The following is a 20,399-nucleotide window of genomic DNA, read 5'->3' on the forward strand; positions in this document are numbered from 1 at the left end:
CTCAAGAGCAAGCTTCAGAGTCTCCTCTGACATCCATCTTGGTCTTTTCTTTTTTTTTCTGTCTTTTCAGTGACCTCTTGCTTTCTTCATGGATGATGTCCTTGATGTCATTCCACAACTCATCTGGTCTTCGGTCACTAGTGTTCAATGCATCAAATCTAATCTTCAGATGGTCTCTAAATTCAGGTGGGATACACTCAAGGTCATATTTTGGCTCTTGTGGTCTTGCTCCGATTTTCTTCAGTTTCAGCTTGAACTTGCATATGAACAATTGATGGTCTGTTCCACAGTCGGTCCCTGGCCTTGTTCTGACTGATGATATTGAGCTTTTCCATCATCTCTTTCCACAGATGTAGTCAATTTGATTTCTGTGTGTTCCATCTGGCCAGGTCCGTGTGTATAGTCACCGTTTATGTTGGTGAAAGAAGGTATTTGCAATGAAGAAGTTCTTGGTCTTGCAAAATTCTATCATTCGATCTCCGGCATTGTTTCTATCACCAAGGCCATATTTTCCAACTAGTGATCCTTCTTCTTTGTTTCCAAATTTCGCGTTCCAATCACCAGTAATTATCAATGCATCTTGATTGCATGTTCGATCAATTTCAGACTGTAGCAGCTGATAAAAATCTTCTATTTCTTCATCTTTGGCCCTGGTGGTTGGTGTGTAAATTTGAATAATAGTCGTATTAACTGGTCTTCCTTGTACGCATATGCATATTATCCTATCACTGACAGTGTTGTACTTCAGGATAGATCTTGAAATGTTCTTTTTGACGATGAGTGCAACGCCATTCCCCTTCAAGTTATCATTCCCAGCATAGTAGACTATATGATTGTCCGAATAAAAATGGCCAATACCAGTCCATTTCAGCTCACTAAAAAAAAAAAATGCCTAGGATATCAATATTTATATGTTTCATTTCATTTTTGACGATTTCCAATTTTCCTAGATTCGTACTTCATACATTCCAGGTTCTGATTATTAATGGATGTTTGCAGCCGTTTCTTCTCATTTTGAGTCCTGCCACATCAGTAAATGAAGGTCCCAAAAGCTTTACTCCATCCACGTCATTAAGGTCGACTCTATTTTGAGGAGGCAGCTCTTCCCCAGTCATCTCTGATGGCCTTTCAACCTGGGGGGCTCATCTTCCAGCACTATATCAGACAATGTTCTGCTGCTATTCATAAGGTTTTCACTGGCTAGTGATTTTCAGAAGTAGACTGCCAGGTCCTTCTTCCTAGTCTGTCTTAGGGTGGAAACTCAGCTAAAACCTGTCCTCCATGGGTGACCCTGCTGGTATGTGAATACCAGTGGCATAGCTTCCAGCACCACACAAGCAATACACAAGCCCCCACAGTACGACAAACTGACAGACACGTGGGGGATACACCTTGCTACACACTCCCAATTACTCTCCACCTTATGAGACAGCCCGCTCCTTCCTCTGCTCTCTCTTTCTGTGTCCATTTCACCAACTTCTAACCCCCTTGCCCTCTCACCTCCCCTCCAGGCAGGAGATGCCAACATAGTCTCAAGTGTCCACCAGATCCAAGAACCTCACTCCCCACCAGCATCCCTCTCCAACGCATTGTCCAGTCCAATCCATGTCTGAAGAGTTGGCTTCAGGAATGGTTCCTATCCTGGGGCAACAGAAAGCCTGGGTACCATGACCACCGGGGTCCTTCCAGTCTCAGTCAGACCGTTGTCTGGTCTTATGAGAATTTGGGGTCTGCATCCCACTGCTCTCCTGCTCCCTCAGGGGTTCTCTGTTGTGCTCCCTGTCATGGCAGTCATCAGTTGTAGCCAGGCACCATCTAGTTCTTCTGGTCTCAGGCTGATGTAGTCTCTGGTTCATGTGGCCCTTTCTGTCTCCTGGGCTCATAATCGCCTTGTTACCTTGGTGTTCTTCATTCTCCTTTGATCCAGGTGGGTTGAGACCAATTGTGCATTCTATTTCTTAAAGAGAGCCCTCCAAATTGTACAGGGCCCACAAAACCTACCCCTATGCCCAACACTTTTGCATCCCGCAAACACAACACCAGAGGAACGGGGGAAGAACTTCACACTGAGTACACCCTCTCTACTCCACGTGCCCCTTTCTCTTCATCCCCCTCCTCCCCACGGCTCCATCTCCTCCCGACACCCCCTTTTCTCCCTGCGCCCCCTTTTCTCCCGGCGCGCCCCTGTCTCATAGCCCCTTTCAACACGCGCCCACCTCTTTTGGTGCCCTTTTTTCACCCAGCACCCCCATCTTCTCCCTGACGCCTCCTTTCAGCGCCTCCCTTCCCTCCAGCTCCCCTACACTTTCCGCAGCCCCATATTATCCTCGCGGCCCTCTTCCCCCTGGGGATCCCCTTTTCTCCTGGCCCATCTCCTCCCAGAGCCCCCTTACCCCTGGCGCCCCCTCATCCCGGAGCCCCCCTTGCCCCGGTTTCCTCCCAGCGGCCCTTTACCCCCGGCGCCCCCCGCCCCCGGCGCCCCCCGCCCCCGGCGCCCCCCGCCCCCGGGGCCCCCCCGCCCCCGGGGCCCCCCTCGCGGCCCGACGTCCTGCGCCGCTGGGGGCCCGGCGCGCCCGGAGGCGAGCCGCTCCCGGATTGGTCCAGGTCCTCGGGAAGTGCCCGCCCCCCGCGCCGAGAACCAATGGGGGCTGGGGGCGGGGCCTCCCGCCGAGCGACGTCGCGACGCCGCGCCGGGTCTCGAGCAGCCGCCGCGGAGCCGCAGGACTGAGCCGCCGACCGCGCCCGATCCGCCATGGCCGAGAGCGACTGGGACACGGTGACGGTGCTGCGTAAGAAGGGCCCCACGGCGGCCCAGGCCAAGTCCAAGCAGGTGGGCGGCGCCGCGGGCCTCCGGGGACGGGCCTGGGCGGCCAGCCGTGGTGGGGCGGGGCGGGGGGGGACTGGCCTGGCCGTGGGCGTGACTGGGGCCGGGGAGGGGGACAGGCCGGGGAGGGGGCACAGGCCGGGGAGGGGGGACAGGTCGGGGAGGGGGACAGGTCCGGGAGGGGGGGCAGGTGGGGGGGCAGGCCCGGAGGGGACAGGTCGCGGAGGGGGCGAGTACAGGCCGGGGGTAGACAGGCCGGGAGGGGACAGGTCAGGAAGGGGGCAGGCCGGGGAGGGGGGGCAGGTCGGGGAGGGGGGACAGGCCGGGGAGGGGGGCAGGCCGGGGAGGGGTCAGGCCGGGGGTAGACAGGCCGGGGAGGGGGCACAGACAGGCCGGGGGGGGACAGGTCGGGGAGGGGGCACGGGCAGGCCGGGGAGGGGGACAGGCCGGGAGGGGGCACGGACAGGCCGGGGAGGGGGGTCAGGCCGGGGAGGGGGGGGCAGGTGGCGGGGCAGGCTCGGAGGGGACAGGTCGCGGAGGGGGCGAGTACAGGCCGGGGAGGGGGCAGGCTGGGGAGGGGGGCAGGCCGGGAGGGGACAGGTCGCGGAGGGGGCGAGTACAGGCCGGGGAGGGGGCAGGCCGTGGAGGGGGGCAGGCCGGGAGGGGACAGGCCGGGGAGGGGGCATAGACGGGCTGGTAAGGGACAGGCCGGGGAGGGGGCGGGTACAGGGGGCGGGTACAGACCGGTAGGGGATAGGCTGGGGAGGGGGACAGGCTGGGAGGGGGCAGGCTGGGGAGGGGCACAGACAGGCCGGGGAGGGGAGCAGGCCGGGAGGGGACAGGCCGGGAGGGGACAGGCCGGGAGGGGGACAGGCCAGGGAGGGGGCAGGCCAGGGATGGGGCATAGACAGGCTGGTAAGGGACAGGCCGGGGAGGGGATAGGTACAGGCCGGTAGGGGATAGGCTGGGGAGGGGACAGGCCGGGGAGGGGGCACAGACAGGCCGGGAGGGGGCACAGACAGGCCGGGGAGGGGGCAGGCCGGGGAGGGGGCACAGACAAGCCGGGGAGGAGCAGGCCGGGGAAGGGGCACAGACAAGCCAGGGAGGGGGGCAGGCCGGGGGGGGCAGGCCCAGAGGGGACAGCTCGGGGAGGTGGCGTGTACAGGCCGGGGAGGGGACGGGCCGGTAGGGGACCGGCCGGTGAGGGGGACAGGCCAGGGAGGAGGGCAGGCTGGGGAGGGGGCAGGTCGGGGAGGGGACGGATAGGTGAGGGTGCTGACAGGCCCCAGGGTGTGCATTGGGGACGGGGCGAGACATGTCGTGGAGCCCACCGAGCCCGTGAACCAGAGTTACCTGGTGGTGACCTTGTCTTTCCGTGTTGCTGGGTAGAAGATGGACGTGCCCAGTAGACACTTGTGGGCAAGTGGCCACCCGGCACTGCTGACCCGACTGAGCTTCATTTGTGAGTCCAGTGTAATGTGTTTGGGGAGGCAGTTCAGTCGCCTGTCCTTCTGTTTCCACTCCTCAGGTGGCCCTGAGCGGGAGTCTGAGACACAGGTGCAGGACCCCTGCCGTAGATGAGACACTCATCAACCTGGGCAGTTAGCAGTGCGCCTGTAAAACCCAACCCCCCGCCCCTTTTCTTTGTAGGGAAACACTGTCCTGGCCACAGGTTCTGTAGTCTTGTGAGTGAGTTGGCCGGACAGCATCTTTGAGCAAGTCAGTTTAGAGTTCACAAGTCACGTTTCTGAAGTATGGAAACGTCAAGAGAAAGCACTCTGTGAATCTTCAGTTATTACAGATCAAAGGGCATCACGCTTGTCCCCAGAGGCCCAGCCTTCCCAGGGAAGCTTTATGCCTGAATTCATTAGGAGGGAGCCCGATACTAAGGTCAAAGTCAGGTGTATGCTCGACTTTTCTGCTTTTGCAGTAGGGTGGGGTAGATAATTGTTTTGCATATGAATTTCTGAAAAGGATCATTTACCATGTTTTTCTCAACAACAAAAGTGTGCTATTTTCTTTGGTGGCACTTTGCTACAAGTTGCTTGGCTATCTGACTGAACAGGCTTTTTGTACGAGGCTGGGCTACTAAACCAAGCTCCACACGTCCTTCTTCACAAAGCACGAGTCATCAGCGGTGTGCTGATCGGCTAACAGGGCTCAACTGGTGTAAGCCAGACACCGCTGAAGCTCATTTTAACCAGAAAACCTCTTTTATTTTCTAGGCCATCTTAGCAGCTCAGAGACGAGGAGAAGATGTGGAGACTTCCAAGAAATGTAGGTACCATGTTCCCGGTTACAAAAGGAAGCTGTGCTGTTGGGGTTTACACGTGTCTGTGTACGCGTGTGCACAATGCCTCCCAGAGGCTGGTGTCAGGCCCGACGAGGCGGAGGAGTACATGTCCTCACCTTTGGAAGGATGCCTGCTTGGCGGCTCACGGGTGAGAGGTGGGCAATAGTTGTGATCTTACCAGGGCAGCCCTGGTTGGTGGCAGATGAGGAGGTTTGTTACCTACTTACTGCCTGCCCGCTTCTCATAACTGAGAGAACATTCTGGAACTGCATGCTCTTAGCTTTGTGAAGTTTCCCCACCCTTCGGCTGTCTGTGGAAGAAGACTTTCACAGCCAGGCTTCCCTTTTAGGAGTGTTCCGGGGCCTAGAGAGTCTGTCCAGCGAGACTAGCACTCTGAAATGGTTTTCCTTTGGATGTTTTTCAAACCCTCTCTTTTACTCTTGCCTTGCTCCTGCCCCAGGGGCTGCTGGCCAGAATAAACAGCATTCGATCACCAAGAACACTGCCAAGTTGGACCGGGAGACAGAGGAGCTGCACCATGACAGGGTGACCCTGGAGGTGGGCAAGGTGATCCAGCAAGGTCGGCAGAGCAAGGGGCTCACACAGAAGGACCTGGCCACGGTGAGTCCCTCCCACCAGTCCCCTGCTGTGTCTGGGGCTGGGGGCTGGTGGCCAGTATTCGGAAGGCACTTTGTGAGCTGGGTGACCTTGGAGGCTTCAGCCAGCTTTGTCCCAGGACCTGCAAGCCTCTCGAGCAGCCGTGTGGTCCTCTGGTACCGACGTGGGTGTGTCTTTGTGTGGAACCCTGCTGCTGCAGCACTGGGCTGAGGCGTGGCAGGGGCGGCTGCCCGGGCGTCTCCCTTGGGGTGTGTCCTGTTTTCATAGCATGTCTTCACGAACTGCTGTGTATAAAGCACACCTTCTCCCTAGAAAATCAACGAGAAGCCACAAGTTATCGCTGACTATGAGAGTGGACGGGCCATCCCTAACAACCAGGTTCTGGGCAAGATCGAAAGAGCCATTGGTGAGTAGCCTGCCTGAGGTCTTGGCTACTGCCTCCTGGTCCTCGGGACAGAGGCGGCCTTCGGGACACAGAGGCGGCCTTCGGGGCACTGAGTCCTCTAAAGCCACCGGCTGTGCTCCCCAAGAGCTCTGCTCCTGCAGACGGCCGGCTGGCAGGAGCGTGGTGGGGCTCCGTGGCCATGAGGAAACGCCCATGAGCTGATGGTGCCTTGGCTCATGCTTCTCTGTACTGGTCAGTGATCTCCTCAGCCTGAGGACAGAGGGCCTCAGGGGCCCTGTGCGCAGACCCAGTGTCCTCCCGACACCCCACAGCATGTCAGCCACACACCCACCTGGTTCCCACTCTCGCCCCCTAGTGGTGCTTGCTTTCTCTGACAAGATGAGACCTGGCAACTAATGACACCCTGCTGCTAACAGAGTCTTGGCTTTCCTCCCTCCTTCCTATTGGAAGTCCTTGGGAGGATCGAAGCACTGGGCAGGTCTCTGAGCAGCTGTTGAAGGGGCATCACTAGGGAGGAGAAGAGAGCTGTTGCCGTGGCAGGGAGAATACCTGTTGCCATGCTGGGGGTTCCTTGAAGTTGGGCTGCAGAGTCCTGGCGGGGGGGGCGCTGTGGAATCTGGGGGCCTGCGGAGCTGGGGGGCCTCAGAGTTAGGGGGAGGTTGGGGGGCTGCAGAGTCAGGCGGACTGCAGAGTCAGGCCGCCATCCCTTGCAGGCCTCAAGCTCCGGGGCAAGGACATTGGGAAGCCCATCGAGAAGGGGCCGAGAGCGAAATGAACACAAAGCCTCGAAATCAGTTGTTGCAGCTGATCTCGTTGGCTGGTTCTCGACCACCAGAACCAGCGTGGGTCTCTTCACCCTGCCAGTGGTGCGTGGGGTGCCGGACTTGCTGGAGAACCTCCTCACCCCATACCTGCTGTAAAACAAACAAAACCTTGCAAAGTCTTCGGCTCTCCTGCCTGTTTTTTCCCCCGTCCGGTCCTGATGGCATGCGCTCCTCCCCGGACATGCACCGGCCTGTTAGTTTTGAGGCCTGGGGGTCTGAGGTGGGGCCTTCTCTCGGGGATGGGTGGAGGGCGGCTGGTGGTTCACACAGGCTCCCCCTCTTGAGCTTTTAGAAAAGCTAGTAAAAGTCTGCTGCCGTGTCTGCTGTGGTAGATCATTAATCTAATAGGTTCCCGGCTCCCTGGACATTGGTCGTTGGGAAGGAAGTCAGGATTTCTGTGAGGAGCCCCATGTGGGGCTGGGGCTGTTGAAGGCCACCTTTTCCTTGGCAGGGTCCTTTCCTGGGCCCCACATCCACCCGGGGCGGTGGGTGGTGGTGGTCTGCTGCTCAGCACCAGTGGAGGACCCAGGACGGCATTAGTGGTTGCAGGCCTGACCCTCACCGTTCCCTTGGGAGGGGAGCCCTATTATGGCACCCTGCCAGTGGTAGGGGAATGGTGCTATGAGGCCCTGCCGGGCTCATGAGGGGCTGTGCTTCTGGAGTCTCAGGGAACGTTGTCGTCTGCAGATGCCCACTAGGTGCTAAGCGACGGCCCCCCCCGCCTGGAAGAAGGCTGCATGGAGCCCGCCCTCAGGGAGGCTTCTAGGGGCGCAGGAGAGGCAGTCCCAGATCCTCATGTCCAGCTCCCCATGTGAGGGTCAGCCCTGGACGGAGCAAGCGCCTGGTGCCTTAGACCAGGGCACGATCCCATGAGGAGGGGGCTGGCCTTAGCCTGTGAGGGGAGGGGACAGGGACCTCAGGGCTTGGCTTTGTGACATGCTCAGGAGTGCCCAGCAGCAGCACCGAGTGTGAGGACCACATGGAGATGTTCCATTCCAGACTCCAGTCACTGGGGCAGTGGACATGGGGACCACCACCGTGGAGGGTGGGTACAGGGACTCGGGGACCGCCACCGTGGAGGGTGGGTACAGGGACTCGGGGACCGCCACCGTGGAGGGTGGGTACAGGGACGCGGGGACCGCCACCGTGGGGGGTGGGTACAGGGGCTCAGGGGACCTTGTTCATGGAGAGTGGACATGGGGACCACCGCTGTGGAGAGTGGGTACAGGGACTCTGGGACCTTGTCCATGGAGGGTGGATATGGGGACTGTCACTGTGGAGGATGGACAGGGGATGTGGGGGACCTTCACTGGGGTTGCTGGACCCCTCATGGGGCCACTTGCTTGTGGTCATTTCCGCCTAACCTGGCTGGTGCCCTCTCGTGGTCCTGCTGCTGTTTGTTCCTGGGGTCACTCCCAGCCCTGTCTGACCTGTGGCTCCTGGTTCTCCTATCCCCTTGGTCATCTAAGACAGTATGTTCTCTCCTATCTGTCTCCTGAGTTAGGGGTGTGAGGTCACTCCTGAGAGCCTGCCAGCTCTGCGGGGGCCAGAGAGGGAATGGGCGAAGTAACCACAGTCCGCGAGCCAGAAGTGGGGACCGCACAGGCTGTTTATTTCTGGGGTGTGTGACCACCATCCCCCCCGGTGATCAGATGGACCCTGGGCTGGTGATAGAGGTGGCGGCTACGTGGCCCCTCCAGATCCTGTCGGCTCTGGCTCAGGGGTGAGGGGCCAGTGGGAACTGTCCAGTATAGCCCCAGGGCCTGAGAGCTGTCCCTGAGGCTGATTGTACTTGGCCTGGGGCTGTTCCTGGAGAGGCAGGAGCAAGTCTGCGAGCAGCTACGGGTCGCTGGTGATGGGCGGTGTAGGGAGCGTGACGCAGTCCTGGGGAGAAAGGGAGCGGGTGAGGGTAAGGGTCTGTCCCCCAGTAGTCCACAGGTTCCCACCCCTACGGCACTGACAAGAATGGTTGCTCGGCCCTGGCCCGCCCTCCTACCGCATTGAAGAGAACATTGTCGAAGCCTGGCGGTGCTGCCCCAGTCTCCCGGCGTCCCAATAAAGGGCAGCACCCTCTCTTCTGGAGCCAGCGCCGCCCCACAAGTCCAAGCAGCCCCAGGAGCAGCAGGAAGAGGAGGGCGCCACTGACCACGACAGGCACTGACACGGGCACGGGCCTGTCCCCTGCAGGTGGCAGACACAGACCGGGCCTGAGCCTCGTGTCCCAGCGCGGCCCCCTGGCTCCTGGCCCCCGGCCACCCTCTTTACAAGGGGAAACTCCAGGGGGCGTCAGTCAGGCTGCCCCCCACGTCTAGACACTCCCGGGAGGGGACAGAGGCTGGCACCTGACAGCCCAGCAGTTGTGGGCCTTTGGGGGTCACAGCGGGGCTAGACCCACCCTCGGTTCCCTGACCTGCCCTTGCCCAGCTGTGCTCTGGGGTGGAGGGACAAGGGCCCCAGGCAGCTGAGGGGACCCTGCAAAATAGGGGCTCCAAGGCAGGGCACAGCCTGGGACGGGGAGGGAGAAGCAGAGGGAGGGTGAGGCAGGCAGTGGGCTGGGTCCATGGGCACAGGGGTGGAGGTGGGAGGGCAGGTGCAGGCCCACTGCCCATCCATCCATGATCTGGCCCGGCTCACCCTGGCTGGGTGCAGGCACGTGGCAGGGCTGCCCGGCCAGGAACTCTACGTCATCCAGGGCAATGGGTCCTAGGGTCGGCTGGCCACCCAGAGTGGCTTCAAATATGACCTAATGGGAGAGACCGGGGCTGAGAGGATCCCAGGGAGGGACCCTGCCCCTGCACCCTGCCTGGGGTCCTGAAACCCCCCTTGCTCCTGTGGCCAGCCTCACCTGGAACTCCTCAGGGTTGGCCACCTCCACCTGGCCTTGCAGCCACTGGTGCCGCTGATGCTGGTCTGCACCCCAAACAGCCAGCTGCCCCCGGGCGCTGCTCAGTAGTACTCTTAGCTCCCCCTTGTCTGGGGGCAGAGGACGAGGCAGTCAGGCCTGGGCTCCCCAGAGGTGGGGACACAGGCTGTCCCACCTCAGGCCACCGCTGGCCGCAGCCCTACTCACAGAAGTGCTCAGGGAAGCCCATATGGTACCAGAAGCGGAGGCAGGAGCCCTCGGTGGCAGGGAGTGGCTCACTGCGCAGCCAGGCTGCCCGGCCCCCTGGGCCCAGCACGCTGGTTTCAAAGAAGGCAAAGTGGCCTGGACAGGAGGGGGCAGCAGGGTGCCAACAGGTGCTGGCTGGCTGATGGAGGACTGAAGCTTGGGCACGTGGGAAGCCGAACCCCCAACCCAGCCCAGGTTGGGGACCGTGGAGGGTGCCAGGCAGGTGCTGTGAGGGGGTGTGTCTGGCCCCTGGGGTCAGCTCTGGTTCTGAGGTCCCCCCTCCCAGGCTTGAGCCCCTCCTGTGCTCGGCAGGGCTCACCTGCCTCGGTGCCCAGGGTGTGGTCCACGGAGGGCTGGAGGTACCGGGAGGGCGTGGCCCCGCTGCTCCAATCCCAGCTGTACCCGCCGAGGCTGGGCCAGGGCAGGTGGCTCCAGCCACACAGGCCAGACTCAAAGTCACAGGATGCTGCAAGGAGGTCCAGTGGTGACTGCCCCTTCCATGGCCCCCAGCCTCCATGGTCTGCCCACGGCCCCAGGGGCACCGGTGCCAGGCAGTGGCCGCCCACCTGGCCGAGGGCAGGGCCCGTCCTCAAGAAACAGATCATCCACCGCAACGTACGCGTGCTCCACACCCGCGGCCTCTGCCTCAAACACCACCTGGGGACACAGGGCATGGTGCCACGCCTCGAACTGGCCCAGGTGGGCCCCCGCCCCTGCTGGCCCACTCACCCTCCAGGCCCGCTCAGCCTGCACATCGATGCTGCCCAAGCGCCAGGCCAGCCCGCCGTGAGCACTGATGCTGAACACCTGGTGCCGCTCACCCGCTTCCACGTGGACCCTCAGAGTGCCTGTCACATGGGGCCGAGGTCAGCTCAGCCACGGGGGATGCTCCCCAAGACCTCTAGCCCAGGCCTGGGGGGAGGGGTGTCTGGACCCCAGGGCACGGGCTGGAGCCTTCCAGAGCCCCTCACCTGGGCTTTGGAGGCTCAGGTGATACCAGAAAGTCAGGCAGGCTGGCTGCGCCAGGGGCCCGTGCTCCTCCGAGGTCAGGGTGGCCACGTGGCCATGGGACAGGGCCTGGGGGCTCATGTTCACCACCATGTAGTGCCCTGGGGCAATGCCAACGTCAGGGTTGCCACCTGGCCACCTCTGCCCCCTGAGCCCCTCAAGCCCCTGTCCACCTGCTACCTTGTGGTGTCTCAGTGGTGTGATCTGCCCAGGGGCCCCACACAGCCTGGCCTGTGGCATTGGTCTGGCGCCTCCAGAGGCCCTGGCCGCCTGTGGAGAAGCCACAGGCCGAATCCTCAAAGGAGCAGCGCCTGGGGGCCCAGCAGGGACCAGGCCGCACGGTGACATCGTCCAACCCCATGGTGCCCTGGAAGCCGTCCCGCAGGCCCTCAAACAGCAGCTGGGGCAGAAGGGTTCAGCTAGTGGGGGCCCCCGGCACCCCCCTCCCATGGCCAGGACAGAGGGATCTGCTGGGAGGAGGGGTCAGCTGGGAGAAGGGGTCAGCTGGTGGGGGACTGCACCCCCAGCTTCTCTCTCCCAGTGCTGGGGTGGAGGGATGAGCCAGCAGGAGGGCCCGCAGCACCCACCTCCCACGGCCAGGGCGGAGGGATCAGCCGGGAGGAGGGGTCAGCCTGGAGAAGGATCTGCCGGGAGGAGGGGTCAGCTGGTGTGCCCCCAGTGATGCCTCACAGCTGGACCAGCTCACCTGGTACTTGAAGCCAGGCTGGTGGGTGAGGGTGGCCCAGGCCTGGTGCCACCGGTTGCCATGGGAGCCTGAGCGTGACCACAGGGCCATCTCCACTGCCCCTTCCTGCCGCATGGCCAGGAGCAGCGTCCCTGGAGGGAGGGGCTCTGGGTTACTTTCTGGCCAGTCCAAGGCCCGCTCAGCCCCCAGGTGCCCCCAAGGTGTCACGTACCAATCTGGGGCCCGTGGAGGTGGTACCAGAAGGACAGGCACTCCGTCGGTCCTGCCGGCATCTGGAACCCGGTGAGCAGTTGGGCACTGGGGCCTCGGGCCAGGGGCTCAGCGGGGTCAAGGAGCATGAAGTGGCCTGCGTGCAGATGGGATGGTGGGCTGATTGGTGGACACCAGGCTTCAGGGAAGGTGGCCAGCTCTGGGAGGCCCAGGCCCTACCCCGGCCAGTAGTGTGGTCATAACCAGGGCCGCTGCTCTTGACCCTGTGCCAACGGGTGCCTGCGAGGTGACCAGCATGCCAGCCGCACATGTCCCTCTCGAAGTTACAGGAGATCTCTGGGGGTGGGGCCAAGGAGGGTCAGCTCCATCCGAGCTCACCCCACCCCATCCACCCACCCACCTTGGTCTGCAGGGCGGGGCCAGGGTGGAGACAGAGCAGGACAGAGCCGCGGGGTACCTCTGTCCTTCTCGGTGGTCACCGTGGGGCTGCAGCCCCTCAGAGTAACATTGTCCACGCCAGCACCTTGCTGGCCAGGGCCGTCCAGGTCCACCAGGCCGACAAACTCCAGCTTCACCCAGAAGAGGGAAACAGTTGTGGGGGGTGATGGTCATTCAGGGGCCGGTTCAGGACCCCCCCCGCAACCAGGCTGCCATCCTTACCCTAAAGGGCCAGCTCAGCCCCCCCGCCCCCTGCCATCAGGCTGCCTTCCTCACCCGAAAGGGCCGGCGGTGTTCCCCGAGAGGGACTGTGTGCACTGTCCAGCTACCATTGCTGCTGCCAGGAGCACGCCACACCAGCTCCCGGGAGCCATCCTCCACAGTGACCAGCGCCAGCAGGCCTGGTGAGGAGGTGTCGCCACACTGTCCCTGACCAACCCCTCCCTCCCTCCAGGGGGCACCGTGCCTTGCCAGCTTGGCCCCCAGGGCCAGGTACCTTGCGGGTGACTCTGGAAGTAGTAGGCCATGTGGAGCTCACAGGCGGGGCCTGAGGGGCCCAGGGGTGGCGTGAGCACGCTGGCTGCAGCCACCAGTTGCCCCCAGGCCTTCTGCAGGGACAGGAAGTGCCCTGAGGGGCAGGAAGAGCACTCCTCAGAGAGTCAGCCCTCCTGGGGCTCAGAGGGAACCCCACTAGAGACCCCAGTGAAGGGACCCTCCCTATTGAGAGAAGCAGGTGGGGAGATTCATGGGCCTCACCGGCAGGGCTCCCACTCTCCTGGGCCGCCAGTCGTTGCCACTGCAGCTGCCCCACGCTGGCATCCTCCCAGCCCCCTGCTGTGGACTCAAAGTCCGTGGTGCCTGCAAGGGAGCTGGTGCTTGCTGAATGAACCCAGGACCCCCACCTGGGCGGCTCCCAGGACCCCCCCCCAGTGCTGTTCCCTGGGACACACCCCTCCCCAGCCCTCTTCCTGGGGACCGCCCCCCTGCCTTCCACCAGCCCAGAGGAAGAGAGCCTGGTGCCCTCACCGCACTGCAGTTCGTCCTCTCCTCCTGCACATTGCTGCTGGAAGTCACACAGCTGCTCGAGGGGCACACACAGGTCCCCACAGGAGAGGTGTTCTGGCTCGCAGGAGTCCTGGGGCTGTGGGGCCAGCGTCTGCAGGGCAGATGGCTCTGTGGGGGCAGAACTAGGTCAGGAGTACGGAGGGGCAATGAGTTGGTAGGGGGAGCGCGAGGTAGGCTCACCCAGTACTGGGGCGCAGCGGTCTGACAGGATGAGGTCGTCCAGGCCCACGACGCCCCCTGGGCCCGTCTGCCCGATCAGCAGGATCTGCAGGCAGAGGGGCTCAGGGGGCACCCAGTATCCCTCGCCACCCCCGAAAGAAACCAGTTCCTCGCCCTTCTTCTCCCTATAGACCCTCCCCCACCCCGTTCCCCACAGCTCAGGGTGCTTCCTTCACAACCAAGCAAGCACCCGTAGTGCTGAGCCAGAGCCCTGGGCCCCAGCTCCTGCCCCCACTCTATCCCCTGCCTGGCCTCCCCCTCAGCTCCCTGCCTGCCAGCCCCCCGACGACCCCACACCTTCCGGCCCTTCTGGCGCCCTGCTCCACCACCTTCCCATGGCCCTCTGCACGGCCCTCCCTACACCCCCCACTCTGCCTTCCCCCATTGGCCCCTGCACAGCCTCCACCCTCACGTGGCCCCCAGTCCTCACCCGGAAGGGGTGCATGCTCTGGACGTCCACCTGGTCACGGACCCAGATGTCCCCCAGCTCCCCACGGCGGCTCCGCAGCAGGATGGGGGTCTGGGGGGCCCCAGGGTCCTGAGACTGCAGGAATAACTGGAGGCTGCCAGCCTCAGACCCATGCAGGTAATAGTAGAAGACCAACTAGGGGTATAGAGCCACAGTCAGAGACCGTCCCCCAGTGCTGGGCAGCCAGGATGGTGACCCTGCACCCCCACCAACTGACTCACCGTGCAGTGGTAGGTACCAGAGGCTTGGAACTCGGGGCTGGAGAGGATGGCGGGGGCGCTGGGCTTGGCCACGGAGATCAGGAAGGAGCCTGGGGGACGACAGGTGTGGACCTGGTGGCTGGGTGGGTGTTTGTAGGGAGGCAGTGGTGGTGGCTGAGCAGGTGGTTGTAGCTGGGTGGGTGGGTGACGGGCTGGGTGGGTGGGTGGCAGTGGCCGGACCCCAGGGTGCTCACCCTTTGCACTGTTCTGGCTGTGGTCTCGGCGCGGCCAGGCGGGGTGCTCGAGGCCTCCGGTGCTGTGATCCCAGGACCACCCCTCTGACTGATTCCACAGACCCAGGCCCGTCTCAAAGTCAGTGGCTGTGTGGTGACCTAGGGTGGGGAATGGAGGGAGCTCAGGGTCCCTCAGCAGGTCCTCCGAGCCTCATCCCCAGGCCAAGCCGAACCCAGGGCCCTTGCCACTGTCCCCATGGCTATGGCTCCGATTCTGGCTAAGATACTAGCTGTGGCTTTGAGGATGACCAGGCCAAGCCCCACCCTCCCTGTAAGCCCCCAGCAGAGGACCGCTCCTCCGCTGTCATCTCAGCCTCACTGCAGGTGTCCGGGTCCTCATCCGAGCGGTCCCCGCAGTTGTCCTCCCCGTCGCACAGCTGGTGGGGCTCCACGCAAGCCTTGTTTCGGCAGTGGTGCTGAGCCAGTGGGCAGCTGGCCCTGGGGGCTGGGGGAGGGGGACCCCGTCACCCTGGCCCCAAGACCCTGAGAGGCATACACTGGGTGGGAGCGTCTGAGAGGGACCAGACAGGACTGAGGGGTGCCTGTTAACCCCTGCCCCTCCCAGGGGGATGGGTGGTACTAGACCACATATTGAGGTGCAGGTCCCACCCCGGGCTTGCGGCTTACTGGGCAGCCCACAGTTCCGGAACTCCACATCGTCCAAGGCCACCGCGCCTCTGTGGGTGGCATTTCGGGTGGCAGAGAAGGTGACCTTAGGAAAGCAGAAAGCCTTAGGGCCTAAGCCCGGCCCAGCCTGACCGCCCACTGCCCAGGAGGGCATCCCCTGTCCAGGCCACCCCCAGCTCACCCGGAAATCGCCCCGGATGCGACCTGTGGCCACTGCCAACTCCTGCCAACCGGGGCCCCAGGGCCCTGAGCTCCGCCACAGGGTCAGAGTCTCGGTGCCATGGGTCAGCTCCAGCCTCAGTTCAGCCATATCTGCAGCAGGGGGTCCCTGGGCAGCCACGGCACCCAGCACCTCCCCACCTGACCCATCCCAGCCCCTCCTCTAGGGACCCCCGCTCTCCGCAGCGGTCTATCCTATCTCAGGCCCTCCCTGGGGCTACCGTGCCCTCGCCTCAGGCATCCGCCCTGTAGTGGGGCCTGGGCAGCACACCTCCTGCGGCTGCATGGAACCAGAGCTTGATCTGGCAGGTGGCGGCAGCCTCATGCAGGGTGGGTGAGCGCAGGGCTGCTGTGGATGCCTCCTTCCCGCGGTGGGTGTCGACAGCCACATACCAGCCTGCCGGATGAGAGGGTCAGGGGACAGGGCAGGAGACAGGGGACAGGGAGGGGCCTTGGGGCTGCTGGACCTCACCCAGGTCAGTGCCGAGAGTGTGGTCCGTGCGTGCCCCAGGCCACTCTAGTGAGGCACCTGCCCGGTCCCGAAGCCAGCTGTAGCCCGAGGTGCTGACGTCCTGCCAGCCGCAAGAGTCCTGCTCAAAGTCACAGGTGAATGGGATGCCCAGGGCAGGAGCGGCCCCGTGGAAACCTGGGGAAGAGTGAGGGTTGGCGGTTGCCCTGGGGCACCCTCCGCCTGCCGGCACCCCCTGCCTGGGCCCCACTCACCACACTGGAGCTCGTCCCAGCAGTCCATGCAGTCACACACAAAGTTGCACATGGCTTCCCAGGGGCTCCCACAGTAGTTGGGGACCCAGGCCCAGCCCAGGGACCCTGCTGGCAGAGGGAGCCAGGTGGCTCAAGGGCAGGGCCATCAGCTACCCTGGTTTGCCCAGGACACCCTGGGAAACTCCAGACAGCTGGAGGCCGTTCTGCCATGGGCCAGACCCAGAATGGTGGTGCTGTTGCTGAGAACTCCGTATCAGGGGCCTCCGGAGTCTTGGGCCCAACAGGTCTGGGCAAATGCAAGGGGGACAAGGCCCTACCGTGGGACGTGACCGGGGAAGGCAGCAGGACCCCATAGTGCTGCCAAGTTAGGAGCTGGGGGCTGTGGGAAGGCCCCAGGGTGCATCTGTAGGTGGCCAAGTCTCCCTCCCCAGCCACCCACCCAGGGACCTGGGAGGGCACCCTCCAGGTCTGCCTCCAGCCCCCTTGTCTTGGAGAGGTGGGAGGGCAGAGCTCCTGCCTCTTCCTGGCAGTAAGGCCCAGTCCCCGAGCCCGCGAGCCCCTGCCCAGGTGGAGGGCCGACAGCTCACCCATGAGCAGGGCCAGGGTGGCTAGGAGGCGACCGGGCCAAGGCATAGCTGGGCTGCAGGGAGTGAGGCGCGGAGGCGGTGGGGACTCGGTCTGCTGTCAGCCCTGCAGCCCCAAGACTGGCTCTGCTCACTGTGGAGTTGGGCCCCACAGACGCCTGAGGCTCCCCTGCCCTCTCGATCGCCCCTGCTGACACTGCTCAACACCCACATCCGGCTATAAATGCCCAGGGAGCCCCGGCCAGGGTCCAACCCCACCTGCCTGCTCCTCAGACGCCCAGCTGGTGGGGGCCCACGGGAACCTGGTGGGGCCCAGGTTTCTTACAAACCAGGACTTGGGCAGGGAGGGCAGGGTGGGGGTTGGGCAGAGACTGCAGCTGCTGCTCCTGTGCCACCACCCATGCGCCGAGGTCAGGACCCAGCCATGTGTAAAACCCAGAGCCTGCCCTGCGTCCCCGCTGGGGAGCCCGCACCCCTGCACGCCACGTACCAGGCGCGGTTCACTTAGCATGAAGCTGCTCCTGTGAGCTGCCAGGTGGGGTCTGCTTCTTGCCCGCAGACCCCCACTCTGGTGGGGAGGCCCTTTAGGCTGTCGTGAGCACAGGGTACAGGAGCCAGGCTCTGCGATGGGACCTGATTTCACTCCTCAGGGCCTCAGTTTCCTCACCTGTACGAGGCAGGTCACACAGCGCTGCACAAGGGCTGGCTGAGGACTCCAGTGAGCCCAGCGCAGAACCCAGCCTTTGGACCGGTGCTGCCTGCCGAGGGTACACTGACCACCCACGGCAAACGAATGTCAGGTACAGGCACTGGATCCTCCGAGGGCCCTCCATATGGTGCCCCACTTCATTTCTAGTCACCCCGTCACTCTGCCTACGTTCCCCTCCCCGCCAGAGCTCATCTCTCCTGCCCCCCTCCATTAGCCACCACTGGCTGCCCCTCCGTGCTGCTGGAGGGCTGAGAAGCCATCACCAACCACCGCACCCCAGCATGTGTGGGGGCCCTCATGGGGCAGGGGAAGGCTGACCGGGGTTAGAAGGGCTTGAGCAGGTGGGCCAGCCACAGTTGGATCCCTGACTTCCCGCTCCACGTGAAGCCTGAGGGGCCTCGGAATCTGGTTTCAGAAGCAGGGGGTTGTGGTGCCCATTCCCGTGGGACCTCAGGGGACACTAGCCAGGCCTCACGTGGCTGTGGAGCAGACCTGACCGACAGCAGGCCCGAGGGGCCAGCCTGCATTGACCCCTTGAGCAAGGATCACAAGGCCTCTCCCAGATGTCCTTGGGGATAGCAGCTGCGAGGAGGGCAATCAGGCCATAAACTGGGGTAGAGCAGCTGCAGTCCTAGACTCCTTATCATCAGACCCAAAGGGCTGAGTATGCATCAGCAGCCCAGGGCCTCTGGAGGCAGAGGGAGCAGGTGAGGGGCAGCGAGGGTGGGCCTGCTGCCAGAGCACCCTCCTTCCTGCCACCTGTTTGCTTTTGTCTGGGGTCCCAGCTAACCTGGGGTCTTAGGGGCTGGGCAGGGGCAAGGAAGCCATGAAACAGAGTCCAAGCAGAAGTGACAACACTTTTAATTCCTGTGGGTGGCCCTGGGGCCCAGGCTGTCTTGTCTCCAGGGCCTGACAAGGACAGCACACCGTCAGGGTCAGAGGCAAGGCTGGCCTGACCCCCCAGGAGGGCTGCCTGGGCAGGGGCAGAGTGTCTCAGCGTGACTGTCGGGGGCAGCCAGGCCCCGACCTTCAGTAGCCGTCGTCAGCCCAAGTAACCTCGTAGTCCGGGTACTTGGCCTTGATCTTCTCTGTTGAGATGGAGTGCTGGGCACGCCCATAGCCCTGGAGAGAGAGAGGGCAGGTGCTGGCTCCATCTGGGCCCTTCCACTCACCCCTTGCCCAGGCCTAGTACCAGGGGAAGGGGACAGCAGAGGTCCAGGGCTCAGGGTGCAGCCAAGCCTCCCAGCCCACAGACCACCCTGGGGGCTCTCCCAGAACAAGGTGACCTCCATGGGAAAACAGACCCTGAGAGCAGACCCTGCTAGCTGAGGCCTGGGCATGTTGAGCACTGTGAGGCCATGTGAGCACCATATATATGCAGTGGTGGCTTTCTGAAGGGAAAAGAGGACTCTATGTTCAGCAGGAGAGACTGGGGGCTGGACCCCAATACCAGCTGGGGAGCTAGGTCCAAAGAGCCAGAGGACTGCGAGAGCCCAGCCAGGCCTCTGGGGCAGGGGGCCTCTGCACGTCTGAGGACCAGATCTTTGGGTGCCAGTGCTGAGACAGGTGGCTAAGCCCATGTTCCAGTTCCAGACTCATGGACGCTTCAGGTGAACGGGCCAGAGCCGAGGAGGGCAGGACTGGGGCCCAACACTTGCCAGGGCCACAGCTCACCATGGAGTAGCCGTACACGTGGATCTTCTTGTCCTGGCTCTGGTGGGAGATGCGCCCGCCACCCAGGCACTCGCAGTCGTAACCCTTCCTGTGTATCTCGCCTGACACTTTGTCATAGATGTCGGCTGGGGGGGGAGGGCGGCCTCAGGATGTGCACGGAGCCTGAAGGTCAGGCCCCCGAGGCCAGGAGCACTGGAAGGGGCCCGAACCTCTACTTGGAGTAGTCCCTTTCCCAGTGGAGAGGATAAAGAGCGGGATGCACCCGTAGAGGGATCAGGCTGTGGTACCCGCTTCACCCTCCACTCCTCTGCGCCCGATGCTCCGCCCTGCTGCTGGGTGGCCCTGGTCCCCGGCAGCCCTGGTCCCCGGCAGCCCTGGACCCCGGCAGCCCTGGACCCCGGCAGCCCTGGTCCCCGGCAGCCCTGGACCCCGGCAGCCCTGGACCCCGGCAGCCCTGGACCCCGGCAGCCCTGGTCCCCGGCAGCCCTGGACCCCGGCAGCCCTGGACCCCGGCAGCCCTGGACCCCGGCAGCCCTGGACCCCGGCAGCCCTGGACCCCGGCAGCCCTGGACCCCGGCAGCCCTGGACCCCGGCAGCCCTGGACCCCGGCAGCCCTGGACCCCGGCAGCCCTGGACCCCGGCAGCCCTGGACCCCGGCAGCCCTGGACCTTGGCCCTTCTCACTGACGCCCGGCCCCTCCCTGGCCCCGCCCACAAGGCGAGACCCCGCCCCGCCCCCGCCCCCAGGGCTGGCCCCGCCCTCACCGTGGTACTCGGCCCATTTGTAGCCGCGCACGATCTCTTTGCTCTCCGCGGCTTGGGCGTCGGAAGGCGGTGCCGAGTGGACTCGAATCAGCACGTACTTGAAGACGCCGTCGGAGTCGATGTCCACGTCGGGAATCTCGGAGAGGTCCGCCGCCGCCATGTTTCGTCGGCGCGCGCCCGGACCCCCAGCTCCTGCAGCCCTTGCCCCCTCCCGATCTGGGTGAACGTCGATAGCGCCGGGGGCGGGCTCTGGGTGAGCCTGGCCAATCCCGTGGGCGTATGCTGCCCGAGGCCCGTAGCCTCAGCCAATCGTGCTGCCGATCCGAGTCGCAGCTTGGCCAATTGCAGCCCAGCTCCTTACAGCCTTGGGACACGCCAGTCCCAATTAAAGGAGAACAAGGAAGCTTGGAGCGGGCC

General features: G+C 63.3%; 3 protein-coding genes across 3 annotated transcripts; 1 reads left to right on the top strand and 2 right to left on the bottom strand.

Moving 5' to 3' along the window:
- The first annotated feature begins 2,675 nt into the window (after window positions 1-2,675).
- EDF1 (endothelial differentiation related factor 1) lies at window positions 2,676-7,084 on the top strand. Its single transcript, XM_049896654.1, has 5 exons — window positions 2,676-2,830; window positions 5,050-5,101; window positions 5,578-5,738; window positions 6,048-6,141; window positions 6,855-7,084. The coding sequence occupies exons 1-5, from the start codon at window positions 2,753-2,755 to the stop codon at window positions 6,914-6,916; spliced, it is 447 nt and encodes a 148-aa protein (XP_049752611.1). The 5' UTR covers window positions 2,676-2,752; the 3' UTR covers window positions 6,917-7,084.
- Window positions 7,085-8,563: 1,479 nt separating this feature from the next.
- Window positions 8,564-16,452, bottom strand: LOC126083105 (apical endosomal glycoprotein-like). Its single transcript, XM_049896455.1, has 24 exons — window positions 16,252-16,452; window positions 16,001-16,174; window positions 15,800-15,925; window positions 15,310-15,621; window positions 15,002-15,127; window positions 14,644-14,781; window positions 14,411-14,499; window positions 14,151-14,324; window positions 13,682-13,766; window positions 13,463-13,609; window positions 13,193-13,294; window positions 12,933-13,064; window positions 12,713-12,837; window positions 12,456-12,567; window positions 12,000-12,334; window positions 11,789-11,919; window positions 11,046-11,482; window positions 10,641-10,922; window positions 10,394-10,540; window positions 10,036-10,170; window positions 9,811-9,938; window positions 9,600-9,708; window positions 8,962-9,146; window positions 8,564-8,849 (listed from the first exon to the last, which is right to left on the bottom strand). The coding sequence occupies exons 1-24, from the start codon at window positions 16,301-16,303 to the stop codon at window positions 8,805-8,807; spliced, it is 3,828 nt and encodes a 1,275-aa protein (XP_049752412.1). The 5' UTR covers window positions 16,304-16,452; the 3' UTR covers window positions 8,564-8,804.
- A 1,935-nt stretch (window positions 16,453-18,387) lies between these two features.
- On the bottom strand, window positions 18,388-20,257 carry PHPT1 (phosphohistidine phosphatase 1). The gene is made up of 3 exons (XM_049896655.1): window positions 19,983-20,257; window positions 19,219-19,343; window positions 18,388-18,666 (listed from the first exon to the last, which is right to left on the bottom strand). Exons 1-3 carry the CDS (start codon window positions 20,140-20,142, stop codon window positions 18,574-18,576), a joined length of 378 nt encoding a protein of 125 aa, XP_049752612.1. The 5' UTR covers window positions 20,143-20,257; the 3' UTR covers window positions 18,388-18,573.
- Between the last annotated feature and the right edge of the window lie 142 nt (window positions 20,258-20,399).

Source organism: Elephas maximus, chromosome 9 (genome assembly GCF_024166365.1).
Source record: "Elephas maximus indicus isolate mEleMax1 chromosome 9, mEleMax1 primary haplotype, whole genome shotgun sequence".
NCBI lineage: Eukaryota > Metazoa > Chordata > Mammalia > Proboscidea > Elephantidae > Elephas > Elephas maximus.